We start from the raw sequence: 20,276 nt of genomic DNA on the forward strand, positions 1-20,276 counted from the left end.
GATCTGACTTCTTGTGGTTTGAACAGTCATTATTTGAGTTTACATACTTTTGTCTAATGTTCATAAATTAATTACATGAAAACAACACAGTGATTAAATGATCAAAGCGCTTCTTGACTGGCTGAAAACCAAACAGTACATCAGCATAATGTGTTTGTATGCATTTCCTGTTAATGGTTATTTAAGCTGTAACTGACTCTAAATTAATAACGATAAAGACGTTTGGCCTCAACAACAAACCAAAGGGAGCTCAACACGCTCTAGTTTAATGAAATGCATGCAAGTAGCAATTAATTTTTTTAAGTATCTTCCATCTGCCAGCGCATCAACTGCAAATCCAACACTCAATCAGACAGAAGGTTTTAAATACAGAGGCTTAAAACGGAGCCAAATCACGTAGATTAAAATATTCTGATATTTAGTTTTGCTAAATATCAAATATTAAATTGTTGAAAACAACAGGACAACACAGATTTTGGTTGCCTTTCATGTATGTGCTTACATAGGTACTAGTCAAACCCTCACAAAGGCCTATTCAAAAACTGGAAATATTTCTAGAGGACACAAAGAGGTGATAAACCAAACCATAAGGAAGCTTTTTTTGCCACCACACCAAAAACAAACAAACATACATAGATTTTGACTAGGACTCTCAACATTAACGCATCATCATGATTAATGTGATTAAAATCTTTGGCGGTCAGAATGGACAAACTTTGGACAAACTGCCCGAAATACATTGACGGAGACATTTCAGGGATTTTGAGTCATTCTGCAATTCAGATGGGTGAATTGCATAAAATTTTAATCGCGTTAAGTGTGATGACGGATTAATCTGCATTAATGTTGACAACCCTAGTTTTGAGCCGTAAGTAAAAAATGTATTTATTTCAATTTCAAGTTATTTTCTCAGAAGTTAGTCAAAGATTTTACTCATGGATGCCAAAAAATGTTTGTTGTCCATACAGCTTCCATACATGCTTGTTGTTTTTGTGATTTAAGTTATTGAAGTCAGCAGCAAGTCAGCTGCAAGTCGATAGACTGTGCTCCGTTAGCCAAACACAGTCTATCGTTTTTGCGTCCCCTGTAAATCTTTCAGGTGTTGTCTGTGCAGCACTTCTCTGTAGTTGGTTATTTTCTCTGAATGTTTCTAAATCTGCTTGTGTTTTTTCTATTTACCTGTGCTTTTAAAACAAAAAAACTGCAGTGTGTTCAACTCTCTCTGATGCTGCTGCTACTTGCGTGTGTGGATGTATGAAGGAAAGTCCGCAGTATCCACAATACCGTTGAGACCTTAGCACCAAAATGATTAAGAACAAAGCAATGCTATCAGTTATAAAACCACTTTAAGTCACTAACGCATCAGAGTTCATGAAAATACTTGAAAATGCAATGTCACAAAACACGTGTGATTTTCACTGTCAGCATAAAGTGAGTCACTACCTAACAACCACGTCTGAACCATCAGGAGGGACACAAACGTGAAGCAGCTCCCAGCATTAAAAATCCACTCTTACATATCAATATATCTATACATCAATTAAGTGTACCCAGCTGTACTCTGCACAAATAGGAAAATATGCACATTAAAAGTCAAGTGAATTTGAAATAAAACTTTCATCTGATTAAACTACTCCGAGTTCTTGGCATAAATTTGTGTGTCTGTGTGCGCACACAGGAAATGACGTATTATTATATACGTTCACACCATTGTTCACTTTACCTCAGAAGAACAAGGCTCTATCTTTTCGACATGTCCCACTGTAGTTTGAGATCTATGTATAAAAATATGGGTACATCTTATACAGCATGTATTTAAAGGGGCTGCATCAAAGTATGGCTTTGACATACGTTTGGGACTCCTCATCCTCAACTAAACTTGTGTATTACAGACGTATCAATTATTTTTACATTTGTTATAAAGTATCTTACTCTGTAAAATACATATTATTGTACTGTCTTAGTAAAAGCGGTTTATAGAAACATAGAGGAATAAGCCACACAGTGAAACTTAACATTGAAGGAAAGTCAGCTTTCATCCTGAGAATCTGTTTGAATCCATTTCATGTTATCATTTACATGTGTCAGTGTTTAACCCTCAAGTGACCATGCTCCTTTAGCCACTAAAATGACCAAGTGTGGTCATTTATGACCCTATTATATTATATGCAAGAACTCTTTTTTTAAAGGGCTCTGTTAGTGCTTATCATACCTATGCTCTAATATCATTCAATAATGCTTTTTTTATGCTCTTTTGCATTGTTTATGCAAAAAACAGACCTTATTATCTGTCTGTTACTTCTATTGAAACTATTTTCTTTGTTTCAATAATACTAGGGGAAAAAAAAGATTCATTTTAAACCTTGAGGTATGTTTGTTTTACAGCATGCCAATTTTAACTCTAAAATATAGGGGAAAAGAACATTTAAAAAAAGGAACTGCAGAAAACTCTAGATGAAGTAACTATCAAATTCATAGTAGGGAACATTAAAAGTAATCCCAGTATAAATATAGTCCTACTCGGCCACTTGAAGTTTAAACTTTAGAGGTGAGAGGCAGTGATGGCTTCAGTTTTGTGTTTGTTGTCTAGAGTCATCCTGATGTAGAGGGTCTTTTTTTCCAGTTTGTGTCCTATCGCGAGCGAGCCGAAAAGCAACGCATGTACTCAGTTAGCCAGGGGTTGAACTCAGGTTGGACCACTTTTCTGGCCTTGTCCAGGTCAGCGGACTTGGCTCTCCGCCGCTCAGACCGCTGAGTCTGGATATGACGCTCCACCTCCCGCCTGGTCTTAGCACGCAGAGCCGATTCATAGATCTATCAGGTAAACAAAAATCCAATGTAACAACAAGCTTCTGTATGTACCTGTCAACAAATCCACTATGACAGTAAAATAACCTCATTAGTCGAAGCCACTGGGCCGACGTTGTGCGTCTTCCTTCCTGCAGTGTCTGCATCTTTCTCCCCCGACCCATACAAGGCGAAAGGATGTCTGCTCTCCTTACTGTCCTCTCTGGGCAGTCGAGATGGTGCAGGCCTGACCCGCTGTGATTGCCGGGGTTGCCTCAAGGACTTTGAGGGTTTACTCTGCTGTGGTCGGGGTCCTTCAGAGTCTCTCTCTATAAACAGAAGAAGCAAACGGGCTAAAGCACCACCAACATGGAAGAGGAACTCACAAAATAAACCAGAGGCACTATAAACTATCTATGGACGTTGCTTATAACAGAGAGTTGTTTGCTAAAAGCAAAATACAAATTGACTTAACTTTAATCAACTTTCAGTTCATCATTTCATTAACAATGTTTATTATAAGGCTTTTTCATTTATTTATTTATTTTTAATTGACTCAGCAACTGTTAATTACTTATTACCTCTGTTGCTGGCTCTCTGCTCCTCTTGTAGTACCTTTGTCTCCCTCATAGCATCAGATGCTGGGCCAAAAGAGCAAAGAAAATCGTAAGTTACAGTAAAGTATCAAGCATGTATCCCTACAATGCAGTAATAGGGCAACTGAATGAAAAAGAAATAAAGGAGCTGGACAAGAGGGCTCAAATTTGGAGAATAAACTTGACAACCAAAAGCTTTGAGTCAAAGACTTAAGAATTTTTCCGGGAACATTATTATTACTATTATTATTATTATTATTATTATTATTATTATGAACAACCCACATCACCCACTGCATGAGTATGTGAGTGGGCTGAGCAGCTCCTTTAGTCACAGACTGAAACACCCTCGCTGCAGGAAGGAGCGCTTTCGCCGATCATTTATCCCAACAGCAGTTAGACTCTATAACTCCTCAATCACAATGTCATAAGTCACTGGACACTGTGAACATCCACGGTCACCACTTCATGCATAATGGACCTTCCATGTGTATGGACATTTGCAGGTATATATGTATGTATATGTATACATATGTATATTTAGTGTCTACATGTGTGTGTGTACATGTCTATAAATAGGAATAGTAGTGGTACAATAGCTATATCAAGCTATATACTTTATGTCTTCCATATTTCCAACCATATCCATAATCACATACTGTGTATGCTACCATTGTATATAGTGTATTATCTTACTTTTTTTCATTGATTGTACTTATTTGTATTTTTGTATTTCCTTCTGATATCTGTACCTGAGCTGAGGTGATGCAAAGATTTACCCGTTGTGGGATCAATAAAGTCTTATCTTATCTTTATTATTATTATTATATTTTCGGTGGCTTTAATACATAATATTTAAAATGATACATCCCAGTATGTTATTAAGGGTTTTATACAGGTTACCATGAAGTGCAGACTGTGCAGCAGGCCCTGTATCCTCCTCCTCTTCTTGAATAGGAAGCCTGGGTACGGGCCCCGAGGTTCTGCTCTGCTCCTGCTGTGTGTCCGTCCTCGCACCCCCACACTCCTCTAGCTCAGCCTCCGCGCGGCCACCGGTATCCTCCTGGTCCCGTACCTGGTTCTTGCTTGGAGGAATAGGAGGACTTCTACCTCCCGAGTCCGAGTCAGTATCGGAGCCGCTCCAGAACCAGGGGTTGTGCGTGTGTTCCAGCAGCCTGCGGGTCAGCCTGTACTTCAACATCTCCTCGTAACATTTAGTGTACGTGTCCCATTTGGGATCTTTGAACTTCTTCATGTACTCCGAGCGGATCCTCTTCGCCACCATCTTGCTCCTCTGAAAACTCTATAAACTGAAAAAACAGCTTGTTGTTACTCAAGCAGAACACGCCTAAACAGCCTCCACGCCCCTTTACACACAGCTCCGTGTTTGTTAGCACCGCCAGACATTTAAAAGATAATGGGGAAGCCGTTAAAACCAATGACGGAGCAGCACGAGGGGTTCCCCCTCCTCTAAGGAGCCCGCCTACATCCTGTCGAAGGCGGATGCAGGCGGGGGCAGTTTGCCTCCTTGTGTTAGGAAAGAGGACAAAAGACAAATCTGGGGACAATTACATAGTAAACGATCCATTTTTAATTCATTTAATCGGCGTTTCATTTTTTTAAATGGCCTCCGGTAAAACCCGTTACATCGTTAAGAGCAGAAAGTTCCTGAACGCGATGACGTAAGTGCCACCTTCTCCTCTGATTGGCCGCAGAGGTGTAAACTGCTCTTGAGTATTGCAATTTACAGGTCGGATACAAATCAGTATGAAAAAAGGAAACAAGAAACAAAAAAACACGACAGGCTGTGAAACGCATTCAGCTACAGCTCTACAAGCCTGTCCTCACTGCTGAAAAATGCTGTTCCGTAGTCCAGCTAATCAACACATGCGTACAGAAAGCACAAGTGTACCATACGCCATTAGGCTGTAACTGAGAATCAGTGAGCTGGCTATTTATTGCCTGTAGCTTTTATAGCTATTACCTCCTCATGACAAATGTGTTATTTATAAACCTCCATTATTAATCATATGGCGCTAATACTGACACAGGGCAGTGATAATCGCCTGTCAGCGCCCGCAGGTGAAGCGCAGTAAACGTTAAATGTCACAGACCATCCATCGTCACTACTCAACAGCAGTGCGCGCCTGGCACGGAGAAATTCGGGGCTGTAACTGTCTAATTTTGCGTACAGTAAATATACTCACATCGGGGTCGGATTTCACGGAAGCAGAGCAGGACAGATGGCGTTCACAGTGCCGCTGCTGTAATCACACACGGGACTGCGTCTCCGAGCTTAGCTCCGCCCACCTGAAGACGTTTTTAAAAAGCCAAACACACCCGCAACAGGTGGCCCCGCGCCGGGGTGTCAGGAATGCCGTCTGTGCGGCCATGGAACTTGTAAAAAATGGCAAAAGAGGATGGAAATACAGTTTGTTTTTGTCGTATAAGGTATGAGCCGTTTAGGCTTCAGTGATTACACCTAGGCCAACTTGTTAATTAAGATAAATGGTGCTCTGTAGGGGGGGTAACAGGAAACATGTTGGCTTACAATAGGCTACTCGGGTGCTATAAATGATGTGCGCGCCTACAGCCTACTCCCAAACCTACATCTACATAACCTGTGAGCTTATATGCATATAAGGTATAATCCTGCGGAGATGACCCACGGTACCCGGAGTCTGGTTGTGTCTAAAGATGGTCTGGGGGCCGGTGGGTGAGCTCCTATGGTCGTGCAGGGAGGGTGTCAGGTGTCGGATATGCTACTAATCCAGTCAGTCTAAAAGGCTGAGCTGCTGCTGCTGCCTTCGCGCATTCCTGGCAAGTCAAACACCGACTGTCGGCAACTGCTCGAAGGCGTCGCCCTTCAATACCTCTTTCACCTAGCAGCCCCTCCCCCTGCCTCTCGTCCATCCAAACATGATCCAGACATTAGTGCCAGCTCGCGTTTAGATGTCCATGAATGCGCCCTGCACCTGGTCTTTCGTGGAACAATTAGCCGCACTATGTTTCGTTTAGTGGTTATCCCGGTTTATTTCCCACAGTTCTTGCAGGATTTGTTGAATACTGTAATATTGCATTGTTGGCTTATGGCAAATTTATCTTTTAAGAGATAAAAATGTATTTATCGTCTGATTTCCCTGCGCTTTTGTTTGTCATCCTCTGCCAATACCGGAAAAACAAGACCAGGGGCAAAGTTACCAAATAATGGACTTTAATAAATTATCAATATGTATATACACTTACATTCACATGTGTTGGGCAACATGTTGTTCTTATTTTTTTTATTAAAGTTTTTTTGGTGGATGCATGGTTCAGTGGTGGTTTTCACAGCCTTTCTCCGTGCAACACAGACAACAGACAGCCATAAAATATGCACATTTTTGAAAGGATTAAAAAATGCATATGAATGTCAGCAGCGCGGACAGACAGTCCATCGACAGCAGAGTGTTGTCGTGCCGCAGAGGTCGATCCTCCTCCTTGCTTGATCTCCAGACGGCTGGTGGTAAAAATGATTGAGATGATGGAGAAGCTGGAGAAAAAGATGAAGGATTTAGAAGCACTTCCTGTGGACAATGCTGGGGCCGGCCTCGTCGTACTCCTGCTTGGAGATCCACATCTGCTGGAAGGTGGACAGGGAAGCCAGGATGGAGCCACCGATCCAGACGGAGTACTTCCTCTCGGGAGGAGCAATGATCTGGAGGAGGAAAGAGTGGATTAGTAAAGTGCCGGTTTCTATAAGTAAACAAGTGTTCAGTGAAATCGGGTGCGTATTTGCCAATTTATGCATAAAATATTTCAATCTTCTTGTAAACTCTGAAACTTTTGCTTCTCTGATTTGAGTTCAATTTCAAGTACCTTGATCTTCATGGTGCTGGGAGCCAGGGCAGTGATCTCCTTCTGCATACGGTCAGCAATACCAGGGTACATGGTGGTACCGCCGGAGAGCACATTGTTGGCGTACAGATCCTTACGGATGTCAATATCGCACTTCATGATGCTGTTGTAGGCAGTCTCATGAATACCAGCAGACTCCATACCTGTTCAGGTGAGATGAAAAAGTGTTAAGAAATTATTACCCGGTATGTACCAGTAGCCTCCATAAGTCTATTTGGTGGCAAAAACTTTTTTTTAAAAGAACTGATTCTTTGAAGTACCGATGAAGGAAGGCTGGAAGAGGGTCTCGGGGCAACGGAACCTCTCGTTACCAATGGTGATGACCTGACCGTCGGGAAGCTCGTAGCTCTTCTCCAGGGAGGAGGAGGAGGCAGCGGTGGCCATCTCGTTCTCGAAGTCCAGAGCCACATAGCACAGCTTCTCCTTGATGTCACGCACGATCTCACGCTCGGCTGTGGAGTTATAAGTTGATAAGTTATTATTCAGAGTGCCAAAAGCGTGAAGCGTGAAATACTAATGTGCGTAATAACACGGATTTAATGGGCTAAACTACACAAATTCTTCGCTGTTGTGAACATGTACACATCTTATTTTCACTCTATTTAAAACAATATCTTTACATTTAAGTATCAATATGCTCGCATGTGGGCATTAATAGGCCTCACAAAGTGTGACAATTATTTGCTGCGCCTTTTGATCTGTATGGGTAAATCTTTGATCAAAGCATGTCATAGCAAATTATCCCAAAAACTGCTAATAAAAGTGAACGCTAACTGACAATTTAGACTCGTCTTCGCCCAGATAACGTCTTGCTAGAAAATGTTAGTTTCCTTCTTTCTTTTTCCTCTTTCTTTCAGGCCGTGTTGATTATTGTTCAATTGCTCACCAGTGGTCACGAAGGAGTAGCCACGCTCAGTCAGGATCTTCATCAGGTAGTCGGTCAGATCGCGACCAGCCAGGTCCAGACGCATGATGGCGTGGGGCAGGGCGTAACCCTCATAGACTGGGACGTTGTGGGTCACACCATCACCAGCATCCAGCACAATACCTATAGAGAGCCACGGATAAAATTTAGTAAAGTCCGAGCGACAAAAAACGAAAAAAAAAGGTTAAAAAATACGTTTTGTGCGTAAAATCATGGGTAAAGTGGGTGCTTTGGGGGTGAATTTACGAGATAAAGTCAAATAAATCTACATGAACAGTTCCAGAAAGGCTGGTCGAGTGTGCGTAAAAGTTGTGCGTAAAAGCGTTTTGTTGTGAAATTGCTCCCTCAATAGTTATTGTCATTTATGTTAGATCGATTGACTATGTCAGTAACATATTATTAAGTAATAAGGTAAACTAGCTATATGTGTTTTATGTGTTTAGTAAGCTATGTTTGTTTATTTGTTTTATGTCAGTCTTACCAGTGGTACGGCCGGAAGCGTACAGGGACAGCACAGCCTGGATGGCCACATACATGGCAGGGACGTTGAAGGTCTCAAACATGATCTGGGTCATCTTCTCCCTGTTGGCCTTGGGGTTCAGTGGGGCCTCAGTGAGCAGGGTGGGGTGCTCCTCGGGGGCCACTCTCAGCTCGTTGTAGAAGGTGTGGTGCCAGATCTTCTCCATATCGTCCCAGTTGGTGATGATGCCGTGCTCAATGGGGTACTTCAGAGTCAGGATACCCCTCTTGCTCTGGGCCTCGTCACCGACGTAGGAGTCCTTCTGACCCATACCGACCATGACACCCTGAAGGGAGGAGAGAGGGGAAGATAAAAGGAAGGTTAGCCGGGGACGTCAACTGATCCATACAGATGTGCGACCTTTCCTGGACAGATTAAAGTCTTCGGACAGACACAGTGACCATTGCGTAAATGTGCCACATATCAGTCACAGAGACAGACAGAGCAGTTGTGAAGTTGGCACTTCATCTGTTACTAATTTAAAGGCTGCTCCAGGTAAAAGAAGCCAAAAATATTGTGACTGCGCTGATATCAGCTGCGCAAGCAGCTGAACTTTTACAATCATTTTTAGCAATAAATGTTAAATGTTTTAACAATCCAAAATGTTAATTTATTGTTTTTGTTTATTGCATTTTGATTTTAATTTATTTTTTGGAAGGTTAATTGTATTTCTTGATATTGAACGGTGTGATGGGTGAGGTGTGACAATTAGTGAGTGTGAAATAATGACTGCCGCCAATTAGTCCAGGCTAATATCAAGTCTATCGGTTAATTTTCTTCGCTGTTTACCTGGTGGCGGGGACGGCCGACGATAGAGGGGAACACGGCCCTGGGGGCATCGTCTCCGGCGAAGCCAGCCTTCACCAGGCCGGAGCCGTTGTCGCACACAAGGGCGGTAGTCTCATCGTCGTCACACATGTTGGCTTCTGTAAGAGAGGAGAGGAAGACAAAATATTTGAGTTTAAATCACATCAAATCCATAATGTATGTGACAGAAATGAATTACACAGTAAGGCGTTGATTAACTCTATCATTATTTTGTATTCTCATCCTACGTGTGGCTAAAAAGACTAAAAATAATTTCACGGAGCATGAACCTGTTCAAGTCCACTGCTTGCGCTATATAAATCTATGGTGCATTAACAAACCAACGCGTGATGAGTATCTTTTGTAAACGTCAATTAAATCTTATTAAAAGTAACTGATATTATTTTTAAATTTTCTATTGGAATTTAGCCAGACTTGTCTAAGATTTACTTTTTATTTAATCTTAGAAGAAATCAAGGCTCTAAAATAAGCTAAAGTTGAACCAAAATCCCTAGTATTCCCATTGTCTCACCAATCCTCCCTCAGGTAAATTTCTCTCGTTTTTAAATTGTCATAAAGTAGAACAGCTTAAGATCAGACCAGAAACTCAGTCCAAATGTTTTATCTACCTATCTATCAATTTATCAATTATTTAGTCTATTTAATTACAGATCTGATAGTTTAGGCTTCTCCTGTCAAGCACAGTGTTTGTGTTCTGCCTCCTCAACTGTAAACAGTTCTTCTTCCTTCAGGTCTCTCCTATGGTCTAGCTATCCTCCAGCAGTCGTGTTGCCCCAAATCAGCCTCAAGTCCTATGCCTCCTGTCCCCGGTGGTCCTTCCTAATTTTTGCCCCTAAGTAATTGCAGTGGCTCCCCGGTTAAGGCTTAGTCTAGTGTCCCAGCCTGGATGAGTGGCTTCAGGAGTGTCAGGTCCTAGCAGGGTCTTACCTTAGGGGTGTGTCTGCGGCTCGGAGAGAACGACCCAACCAGTGCTGCTGCTGAACCAGCTACAGTCCTTACTGCTGCCTGTCCACCTTTTATACCGAACGTCCACCATTCACAAACCTCAGCACTGGCCCCCATCCCGGCCCTCTGCCATATTAGGATACTGACAGGCCGAGGCTAGGGAGTGGGTGGAGGTGGGGTGCCGACGTGAAGGCAAGGAGGGCACTCCATCAATCGGATTTCAGGAGGGGATCACAAGTGACGCTGCGCGCCCCCGACGTGGAGAGAGCGCGCGCCATATATGGAACTGTCGCTCTGACCTCCCATCAAGGCTCGCGGTCCCACCTCGAGGGCCGTATAAGGACCATGCGGACCACTGGGGAGTGTTTCTAGGGGAGACGCCAATTGCTACCAAGCAGGGTTATAGATTTGTTGCTAGTAGGCCTCATCCAGCCTTAAAATGGGAATATGCTTCCCTCATCTGAACAGATTTAGGCCACGGTGAGGGCCAGGGCTTGAAGCAGTGACTGACAGGTCAACCAGGAAGAGAGCTGTACAGGGCCAATTAATAACTCAATTAATACAGGTTTATTAAAGGTCAACGGACAAAAGCTGAAGTTGGAAATTCTGTATATAACAGCTAAATATGTACTGCATTATTTCAGCCATCATATGTCAGAATTAACGCTTTATTTCTAATTAATCACATTAATTAGAGTAGAATTAACTTACAGTGTTGCTATAAAAGTGTACTTTTTATTCATTGATTGCTAGCTTAAATATACTCTTTTTAAAAAAAAACAACAACCACTAAATACTAAACATATTGATCAATGTACAGAGAACCAATCAGAATTAGGAGATTGCAAACGTAACCCTCCCCCCCCCCTTCTCAGTTATAACTGCATCCACAAATGTATTAAGATGCATTAAATCGTGTATCAAGACGTGCAATGAATTAAACTCAAAATCGGATCCTGCAGCCCACGTGGCTTCAAATTCACGGAGCTCTAAGTTCGAAGTAGCCAGCAGCTGAAACCTTATCTGAAGGGGCTACTCTGCTCTGTCAGTGAAGCAGTTGGATTAATTATAACTCTAATGGAGGAGGGGAGCTGGTGCGTGTGTGACAAATGGAGAGTGTGTGCGTGCGTGTGTGTGTACATGCATGTTAGTGTGTATTACTGACGGATACACCGAAAGGAATGAAAGAGGAGGTGCCAAGGTGGTTATAATAACTCCATAGGAGGAGTGAGAGAGGATTAGAGTAGAAACAAAAAAACAAACAAAACAAAAACAGAGATGGATCTAAAGCAGGAGAGAAGAGAACCATATTTATGGTGAACTGATCAATCAGACAGAAAAAAAATCACAATGGGTCTGGCAACTCCTGGAATTCCTACCTGAAAGCAGCATACAGAAAGCAGGACAGCATTAACATGACTAATTATTCATTTATTTAGTTTTTTAATATTCAGATCTTAGATCAAGGATTTCTTTGTAGATTATTTGTGTTGACTGTGGCTGTTTGTACACATCTAATTGCAAATATTTTGAAATATATCATGATGGGTAATTTATCAATAATGGACATATTGACTGATAAAAAGGGGTTGCTCTATATTTTACTTATCGAGCTGGGTTTCAATGGGAAGAGAGAAATATCAACACATAGTCTTACATAACCTGGACTGTCATTACTGCTCCTAACTATGGCCTGCAAGAGGTTGGAGGTAATGAATTGATTGCCTGTGTAAACAGAGGACTTAATCAGGTAATTTTTAATTGCATTCAGTAATTCAGTGGTTCCTTCCTGAACTTAAAATGCATTTCTGCAGAACCTGTGCTCACTGATATGTCAATGAAAATAGGAAAAGAGGAGGTAGGCTGACAAAATCTTGGATGCCTTGGTGGATGAGAGCAAATGAGCAGGGCCTCCTTGGGTACAGGCCGAAAGTAGAGAGAATGTGGATTAGGGAATGTGTTTGCGTGTGTGTGGGGGGGCTGAAGGGGTGGAGGAGCTGCAGAGCAAGGTTGAGCTACTTTTATGCACTTGCTGTGAACCATTTTGGATCCGGGGGCCAGTGAAACACCTAAAATGTAAAGGGACGGGCAGTTGTTGGGGAGCGCAAGAGGGAGACGCGCAAGAGGAGGTCAGAGGGGCCGAGGGGGAGGAGATTAGAGAGAGCAAGCCTGGAGCATAGAGGGAGGAGGAAGATGGAGGTGAAAGGGTGTGTGCAGCAGGTGGCAGAAAAGATGAGTGCAGTTGGTCGGAAGATGTGTGACCGAGGCAGCTGAAGAGAGACAGAGACTTTGGAAAGGGTAGAATATTTTGGGGGGTTTGTGTGTTTTGAAAATTAGATGTAGTTTGGTGACAGAGAGCATTTTGGACACTTTTTAGACGTGAATAGGCTGAAGGAAAAGGGTATTTTCTTTGTAAAAGCTCCCTCAGTCTCTGTGGCTGCCTACCTGCAACTTTTCTAGTGAGGCTTTCTTCAGCTGAAAGTTTCAGGACTATCATGGGAGCACAGAGGGCGAGAGTGACAGGGAACGTGTAAGAATAGCACAAGCTCAGGCATTCAGTAGCTGGAACCAATACTCTTGCTGTACATGAGCGTGCTACCTTTTAAAGTGTGGCAGCATGCTCGACATGTACAGTAGATCTTTCTTTATTTTAAGAGCGAATAGGCAGGACTTGATGTTGGAGATTTAAATGAACTTGCTGTCCATTTTGCTGCTGTGAGGAGTGGCTGAGGATACTGAGGATGTTGTAAGTGGACAGGTAAAAATCGAACACAACCATAAAATATCAGCTCCTTTATCAGCTCTTGTTTCTCTTCATTTTGATTCAATCAGCTCATGGAATCACCCTCCAGTGCTCGGGGTGAGCATAACATGAAGATGGTAAAATGTCACCATGTGGGCAGTGTTATGGAAGATGATGGGCGGTGTGACATGCCAAAGACAGGCAGAGGTTGATGCATGGCTACCTATTCGGTGGATTTCTCAAAATTATATTGAGTCTTCTCTGCTTTATGTGACTGTAGAAATTCTCCTGAGATTCCTCCATATGGTGCTTTGGCATGACTGAGATTCAAAACGCAACGTAAATTATTCTGGTTATTTAGTTATATTTATTATTATATATTATATAGTTATATTCCTGTTTGTTTTGTTTTTTTTTAGCAATGTAAGGCTCTGTGTGGTGTTTCCAAGTGACAAATAAAGACTTTGAATGCTGCTGTGTAAGGCCAAGAAGGGTCAGGACCTCTTTTCTCGGTGAGGGGAGCTGCAGCACATGGAGCTGGAATTGGAGACCTGGTCTGGTGCAGGGGAGAACCCAAAGTCTATAGTCTTAAGCTGAATGCCAATTAATTGAAGCAGCAAGACATCAAAGTCTTGAGCAATATGTCAGAAATATTCCAAGATCAGATATTTAGACTTTAAATTAGATAGTCTTTTTTACAGCATTATTTGGTCACTAAGGTCAAGAATTAATAAAACTATTCATCAAATCATTGTTTTATTCCAGATGTTTTCAGTGTGGTTCAGTCTTGTGTGGATGTGCTATAAAACCTGTCATTTACAAAGCAGAACTGACAAATTTCAAATAAGACTTGATTCATCTTCATGGACTTTTAAGCTGCCCCCCAGGTGTAACAAACGTTTTACAAGGATAAATATATCGACTGCATCCCTTCAATGCCACGACCTGTCTGTGTGCCAGCAGATGGGACAACGGTCTATTTGCAGCAAAGCTCACAGCACTGTCATCACAACCTACCAGCAGCTGAATACACATTAGTCATATCACAACCATGAGGTTTCAGTCTGGTATGAAGGACTGAACCAGAAACCTGAAGTGAGAGCCTCACAGCAGGAAGGTAGCTCAGTGTATGAAGCAGCAGTGCCACCTAGTGAGAGCCTGAAACACTGCACAGGCACGCACTGAAACGCGGTTAGGTCAATGAACATGAGGAGAATTACTGCCGTTTTGCACAAAGTAGTTGGACAACTGAGTTTTTTCATGACAAATTTAGCTGATAAAACATCTGGATTTTTTCCCCCAAGTGTTATTTAAAACAATATAGAGGCTGTTCACCTGAACTCTCAATATGAAGTGAAGTGATGTCAATGCAAATGAAGGAGCTCATCATTAACCAAAATAAACCAATCAGAGAGACTTTAACAGTGGTCAAATCACGGACCGGATACATTCAAGAATAAAGGCACTTCTCAGTCAGCAACACCAAAAGCCCTGAGAGGCACCTATAGTGGATAACTACAGAATTATTTCCCGTGGATATTACATTGCAAGTTAGCGCAACACGTTTATTAAACTCCTTGAATTGAGGCTGAAAATGTAATCATCCAGATACTTATGTAATATGGATGAACAAATGTGATATAATGACAGAGAACGGCAGAGCAGCTGGGACTGCTTGATTCATCATCACATGGTTTCTGCTGGAACTGTAGTGGAAAGTCAATTGAAGAGTGGGAGTGTAACAGCTTCTTTGTAAACTGTTTAAATACTAGTGTGATGACCATTCAACTCATTCAACTCTCTCGGTTTGGTTTGGAGGTGGGCAACCCGTGTGACGCGGGGCTTAAGAGGAAGCACACCTGTCACCACGTGGCTGATTGTTTAAAATATGTCCCTTCTCTCCTCTATGCTATGCATGTGGTTTTGTTTAGATTTGTTTCTGGGAGCCAAAAAGGCCATCTTTACGTTGCAGTTTTGCCTGATGTATATTTGAGGATGAAGATGACTATTTCACCATTTTGATGTTATTGTCATGATTGGAGAAATATAAATCAGTTTCTTTATTTGGTTCACATTCAGAATTAACTTCACGATGGTCTTCATCTGCAGACAGATCCTCCTCCTCTATGATCAAAGTTGAATTTTAGAGCTTTCAGGGCTATGACCCTTTATTCTGCTGCTCATTCGGTAAAACTCTGACAGGAGAATGTCTCATATGTAGCTGTGGAATGTTGTCAGGACTCCACTGCAGAGATTCTTTACACGTTTTGCTCTCTTGCTGGCGAGTGTCCCCTCAATGTGGGTGGAGAAGAAGTCATAACGCCACCTGCATTCACGCGGTTTACACGAGGTCAATAGAACCTCATGTAGGGAGTGTTGTGCGTGTGGTGAAATGTGTCTCACAGTTGCACATAAAACAAATAGATTTTGACCCCTTTAACAACTACTTTGAATGCCAGGTCGAACTGACCCAAACACTATCTATGTGATATAAACATGCGGGGGTTAAAAATACTTAAAAAAAAAAAAATTCCCTTCGATTTTTTAACTTTAAAACAGGTCAGTTTGACCCGCAACATAAAAGGCCTGTTAATCATTGGCTACTAAGCTCTGGTTCTCTTCACAGTGTCTTTTTGTCCCATCTCCCTCCCCAGATCCCCAAACCTGTCGTGGCAGACGGCCGCCCCTCCCCAAGCCTGGTTCTACAGGAGGTTTCTTTCTGTTACAAGGACGTTTTTCCTTCCTACTGTTACCAGGTACTTGCTCATAGGGGTTCATCTGATTGTTAGGGTTTTCTATGTTTTTTTTACTTTACAATATTAATTGTAAAGTGTAATTTGGTGTAATTTGATTCTATGGGGACTAGTAGCTGTGTATGATAACAAACCACTTACAAAAAATTCACATAAAACTCACACACACACACACACAGAGCAACTTATTAGTATTTTACTTTATTTATCTTTACATAGAAGTATTATAATTTATTGACCACAAAAAAAAAAAAATCATTAAAACCCACCGTGTCATATTTATATCTCACTATTTACAAGTTAGAAAAAGAAAAAGAAACTTGCAGCTGTGAGTTGTGTGAGCACATTGACCTGCTGTCAGCTGGACGTTCAGCATTTACTTTAGTGTGGAGTGAATTTACTCTCCAGCTTCTCCAGTTTAGCAAAAAGACATTCAAGGCAACTTTTCAAGTAAACTTAGCTCTAAAATGTGGACTAACATGTCTCAATGATGTGAAACTCGAATGTGATTTGAGTAAAATTGTTTTTCCTTCTAAAGTGAAAAAAAAAATGATAAAGAAGAAACGGGTCCACAATAAACCACCTTGTGTTCAATATACTTAACATAAAGAACACACAGATAAAATCCACCTGAAACACAGGCTACACGCTGCAATGAATAAATAAATAACTCTAAAAGTGACACACAAGATAAGTCACTGCAGATCAATGCCGGATTAATTTCCCCAAAAACTACATCTGCATTAGTGTCACTTATGAGCCACCTCACATCACTGCCTACAAACTGTGAGCTAAATTGATATTTTAGCCAGTTGTCATAGACAGTTTCCAACGATTAATTAGTTCAAAATGGACCAGAGTGTCCAAATGTAACAAACAGCAAGTATGTGTAAGACAGCACTATAACATCTATATTAATGATACGTGATAAATTATACGAGTCCTTCATGTTGCTTGTTTTTTCTCACTCACTGAAATATAAAAGGAGTTTAGTAACTAATGCAGACTAGTAATCAGTAATGTTCCCAGCTACTCGTTACAAAGGTTAACTGGGCTCTACAGCGACAAATCAAAAGGAGCCGTTTCTGATAGAGAAGCAAGGAATTTGGCCTCAGGACATTTACATGTCTGGGTTAAAAATGAAGGAATATCCTCTCAAACAGAATCTCAGTGAGACATGAAGAGGGCATTTATCAACCTAATATTTATGCAGGAGTGTCATCGCTTCTGAGTCTGTGTCTTATAAGCTTCAGCACTGTAGCTACATGTAGATGGTTACATGTCTATAGAGAACTTAAAGCCAGCCAAGTGCACATCCAGTAAACACCCCGCTGTGCACAGAGGAGACGATTGTGCCACATAGGCAGTTTTAAGCAGCGTCACCTGTGCTCACATGTACACTCACATGTCTAAAGGTGCAATGCCGTTTTCGGCTTTTCCAAATTAAAAGGTTAAACTCATCTGCGCTGCATAGCTTTCTGAAAACAATATAAGATGATGAAAATGTGGATTTCTGACAGTGAAATAGACGTTTTGATGATACGCAGACCCGCACAGACGCTATTGACTTGACTCCAGTGTCCTTCCTCCTTGAGAGCAGCAGATCTCCAAACATAAAAGTGTCTGCTCAGCAGCCTCAGTCAGCTTTACCCTGCATCTGAACTTATTTGTATTACATTTGACAAACAAAGACAGTAGAGTTCAACAGTTTCAAGGCTGTCAGTTAAATCCTGAACACAAACAGTTACACGAGTGTAACTGAACTAACTGGTTTAGACTAAAACTAACAAATGTGCTTACATTAATCAAAATGTATTAAAATAGTGTTCAGTCCTGTTTTACAAGGGTGTAAACACCACATACATATATATATAAATATATATATAGCTGCTCATTTGTTTCATTAGTTCTTTAGACTCTAATATGACAGTAAAAGGCTTCAAGTCTTTATAGAAAAAAAAAATCAGCTGTAGAGAGACAAAAACAAATATACATTTAGCAGAGTTGTAAAAATCAATCTGGACTGTTTTGGTAACTTGACCAAAAAAAAAGAAATCCAGACGCAGACACAGTGTCACATTTAAATTCTTCAAAATTCCTCCTGAACGTCTGAATGATAGAAAACAGGATTTGAGCTTTTCCCCTAAAACTGTAGTTATAAGTCCTTTCTCTTAATCTCACCTTCTTCAGCATAAGATGAGATATTTTCAAAAAGTACTGAGTGATCCACATGTGATGCTATGTACGGCAGTCTTTTCAGCAACGAGACAGAAAGAAAAGCAGAAATAAAATTTGATTTTTTCCAGTGGCTTCCCTTCAACTGGAGTTCAAAGGTTATCACAGACACTGACCTCACCTCCTGATTTCTCTATCATTCACGCATCCGTGCTCCCTGTCCGATCAGATAAGTGCTCGCTGCTGCTCTTCCTGTAGAAACGCCTGTTTCTCCATCAGCTTCCTGAATAGTCCTTGCCTGTTTCCTAGCAGCTCAGTGGGCTGGCCACACTCAGCTATGCGCCGCTGGTCCAGCACAGCAACAGCGTCCGCGTTCTTAATCGTAGAGAGACGGTGAGCGATGATCACGACTGTCCTCCCTGTTAAAAGCACGACAACAGCACGAAATAAAATATAAGTGTGGTTACGTATGTGTGACGCAACAGGAAAGGCAGGGAAAGCAAAGCGGGTAAAGTGTACCTTCCATCAGACGCTCCAAAGCCTCCTGGACAAGAAACTCATTCTCAGCATCCAGCGCACTACAGAAAGATGAAGATTAAAATATATTAATATCTATCTTTAAACTAAGTTTCTATCACAGGTTACTTACAATCCGTATTCATGTTCAGATGAGCAAACAATGACAAACAAATCAACAAAGTATGATAAGTTCTAATTCATTCCTCCGTCTCTCACCTGGTAGCCTCATCTAAAAGCAGGATCTTTGGATTCTGTGGAAAGAAACCACAAATATGATTAAAAGACACCATTTCACACAAAAAGGAAATCTGGAAAAAGAGTAGAAGATTCTAGTCAAAATAAATCTACAAGTTTTTCGGTGAATGCAATGATTCTAGATGCGTAAAACAATTACAGTCTATTTACCTTGAGTAGAGCTCTGGCTATGGCTATCCTCTGCTTCTGACCACCTGACAAACAGACACAAGGTAATTATGTGCACAGTCAGAGTCAAGTTAGTCAACAGCAGCTAAAAACCCCAGAAAGAAATAATGAAATGATGCTCTGATAGCGCGAGCTTTCAAAAAAGAAACCTGCGCCCATTTAAGGAGTCTAAAGATAGAGCTTCTGAACAGGTAGTATCAAATATTAAAACAAAAATGATTTTGGAGTTTAAATCCATCCATTCATGATGAGAATTTTGAACATGCTTCCTCAGTAATTAAAACAAATTAAATGAGGTCTATTGTGCTCATGTTCAGCTCCATATTTTTACTCTTAAATATTTAATTCATGGCACTAAATATATATTTTTTAAATTTATCTTATACTGGGAGCATTTAGAGCAGTCTAAGGCACTACAGTGAAAGCACAAATAAATGTCTAAGGAATTGGACAGATGAAAAAATAGTTCCCATTTAAGTCTCACAAATAAAACTTTCTGTAGTGTCGGCTCATAAATAGTTGATTTGGTTCCTCACCTGACAGCAGCACTCCTTTCTCCCCCACCACAGTGTCAAAGCCTTTAGGAAACGTCTGGATGAAGTCATAGGCGTTGGCTACTTTGGCTGCTCTGTAGACGTCCTCTGTGGTTACAGCATCTGGATCTGTCGCTCCATAAGCGATATTCTCTCTGATAGAGCAGGAAAAGAGCACCGGCTCCTGCAAGAGGGAGGCGAAAAGTGCAGCAGGGGTGAGAGGTCATGTATTGTAATACATTATGCATTGCTTTTGCCGTATTTAACTTGTGTGGTATGCGTTATATCTGCTGTATAAAACAAGTTAACCATTAAAGTATTACCTGGCTAACAGTTCCAATGCGACTTCTGAGCCAGTAAGGATTTAAATCCCTGATGTCATGACCGTCGATGGTGATCACACCTGAACAAAAACATCCATGTCAAATCCACTTTATCAGTAGCTTCAAGTGTTACAGTCACGGCGGAGAGGACAGAACGAGCTCGTTCTCACCAGCATCGGGGTCGTACAGCCTGAGAAGAAGTGAAACCATGGATGATTTCCCAGATCCACTCGCCCCCACCACAGCCATGATGCTACCGGCCGGGACCAAGAGATTCAGATTCTGGAAAATGGGGGCTTCTTTACGTGT

General features: G+C 41.5%; 3 protein-coding genes across 3 annotated transcripts in view; all 3 read right to left on the reverse strand.

Annotated features, from left to right (window-relative positions):
• Positions 1-1,025: 1,025 nt before the first annotated feature.
• ccsapb (centriole, cilia and spindle-associated protein b) lies at positions 1,026-5,674 on the reverse strand. The gene is made up of 5 exons (XM_013910889.1): positions 5,591-5,674; positions 4,287-4,693; positions 3,369-3,428; positions 2,896-3,116; positions 1,026-2,814 (listed from the first exon to the last, which is right to left on the reverse strand). The coding sequence occupies exons 2-5, from the start codon at positions 4,666-4,668 to the stop codon at positions 2,632-2,634; spliced, it is 846 nt and encodes a 281-aa protein (XP_013766343.1). The 5' UTR covers positions 4,669-4,693; positions 5,591-5,674; the 3' UTR covers positions 1,026-2,631.
• A 906-nt stretch (positions 5,675-6,580) lies between these two features.
• On the reverse strand, positions 6,581-10,564 carry acta1b (actin alpha 1, skeletal muscle b). Its single transcript, XM_005733280.1, has 7 exons — positions 10,481-10,564; positions 9,515-9,651; positions 8,687-9,011; positions 8,167-8,328; positions 7,541-7,732; positions 7,242-7,423; positions 6,581-7,080 (listed from the first exon to the last, which is right to left on the reverse strand). The coding sequence occupies exons 2-7, from the start codon at positions 9,641-9,643 to the stop codon at positions 6,937-6,939; spliced, it is 1,134 nt and encodes a 377-aa protein (XP_005733337.1). The 5' UTR covers positions 9,644-9,651; positions 10,481-10,564; the 3' UTR covers positions 6,581-6,936.
• A 5,641-nt stretch (positions 10,565-16,205) lies between these two features.
• abcb10 (ATP-binding cassette, sub-family B (MDR/TAP), member 10) overlaps positions 16,206-20,276 on the reverse strand; it is a 13,631-nt gene continuing 9,560 nt past the window's right edge. The window contains exons 6-12 of the mRNA XM_005733401.1: positions 20,138-20,273; positions 19,968-20,047; positions 19,648-19,828; positions 19,094-19,137; positions 18,905-18,939; positions 18,689-18,747; positions 16,206-18,588 (exon numbers count right to left, since the gene is read on the reverse strand). Coding sequence (XP_005733458.1) covers positions 18,395-18,588; positions 18,689-18,747; positions 18,905-18,939; positions 19,094-19,137; positions 19,648-19,828; positions 19,968-20,047; positions 20,138-20,273 — 729 coding nt within the window. The 3' untranslated portion in view covers positions 16,206-18,394. The remainder of the gene's footprint in view (positions 18,589-18,688; positions 18,748-18,904; positions 18,940-19,093; positions 19,138-19,647; positions 19,829-19,967; positions 20,048-20,137; positions 20,274-20,276) is intronic.

Source organism: Pundamilia nyererei, unplaced genomic scaffold (assembly GCF_000239375.1).
Source record: "Pundamilia nyererei isolate P.nyererei 1_Seehausen unplaced genomic scaffold, PunNye1.0 scaffold00051, whole genome shotgun sequence".
Lineage (NCBI taxonomy): Eukaryota > Metazoa > Chordata > Actinopteri > Cichliformes > Cichlidae > Pundamilia > Pundamilia nyererei.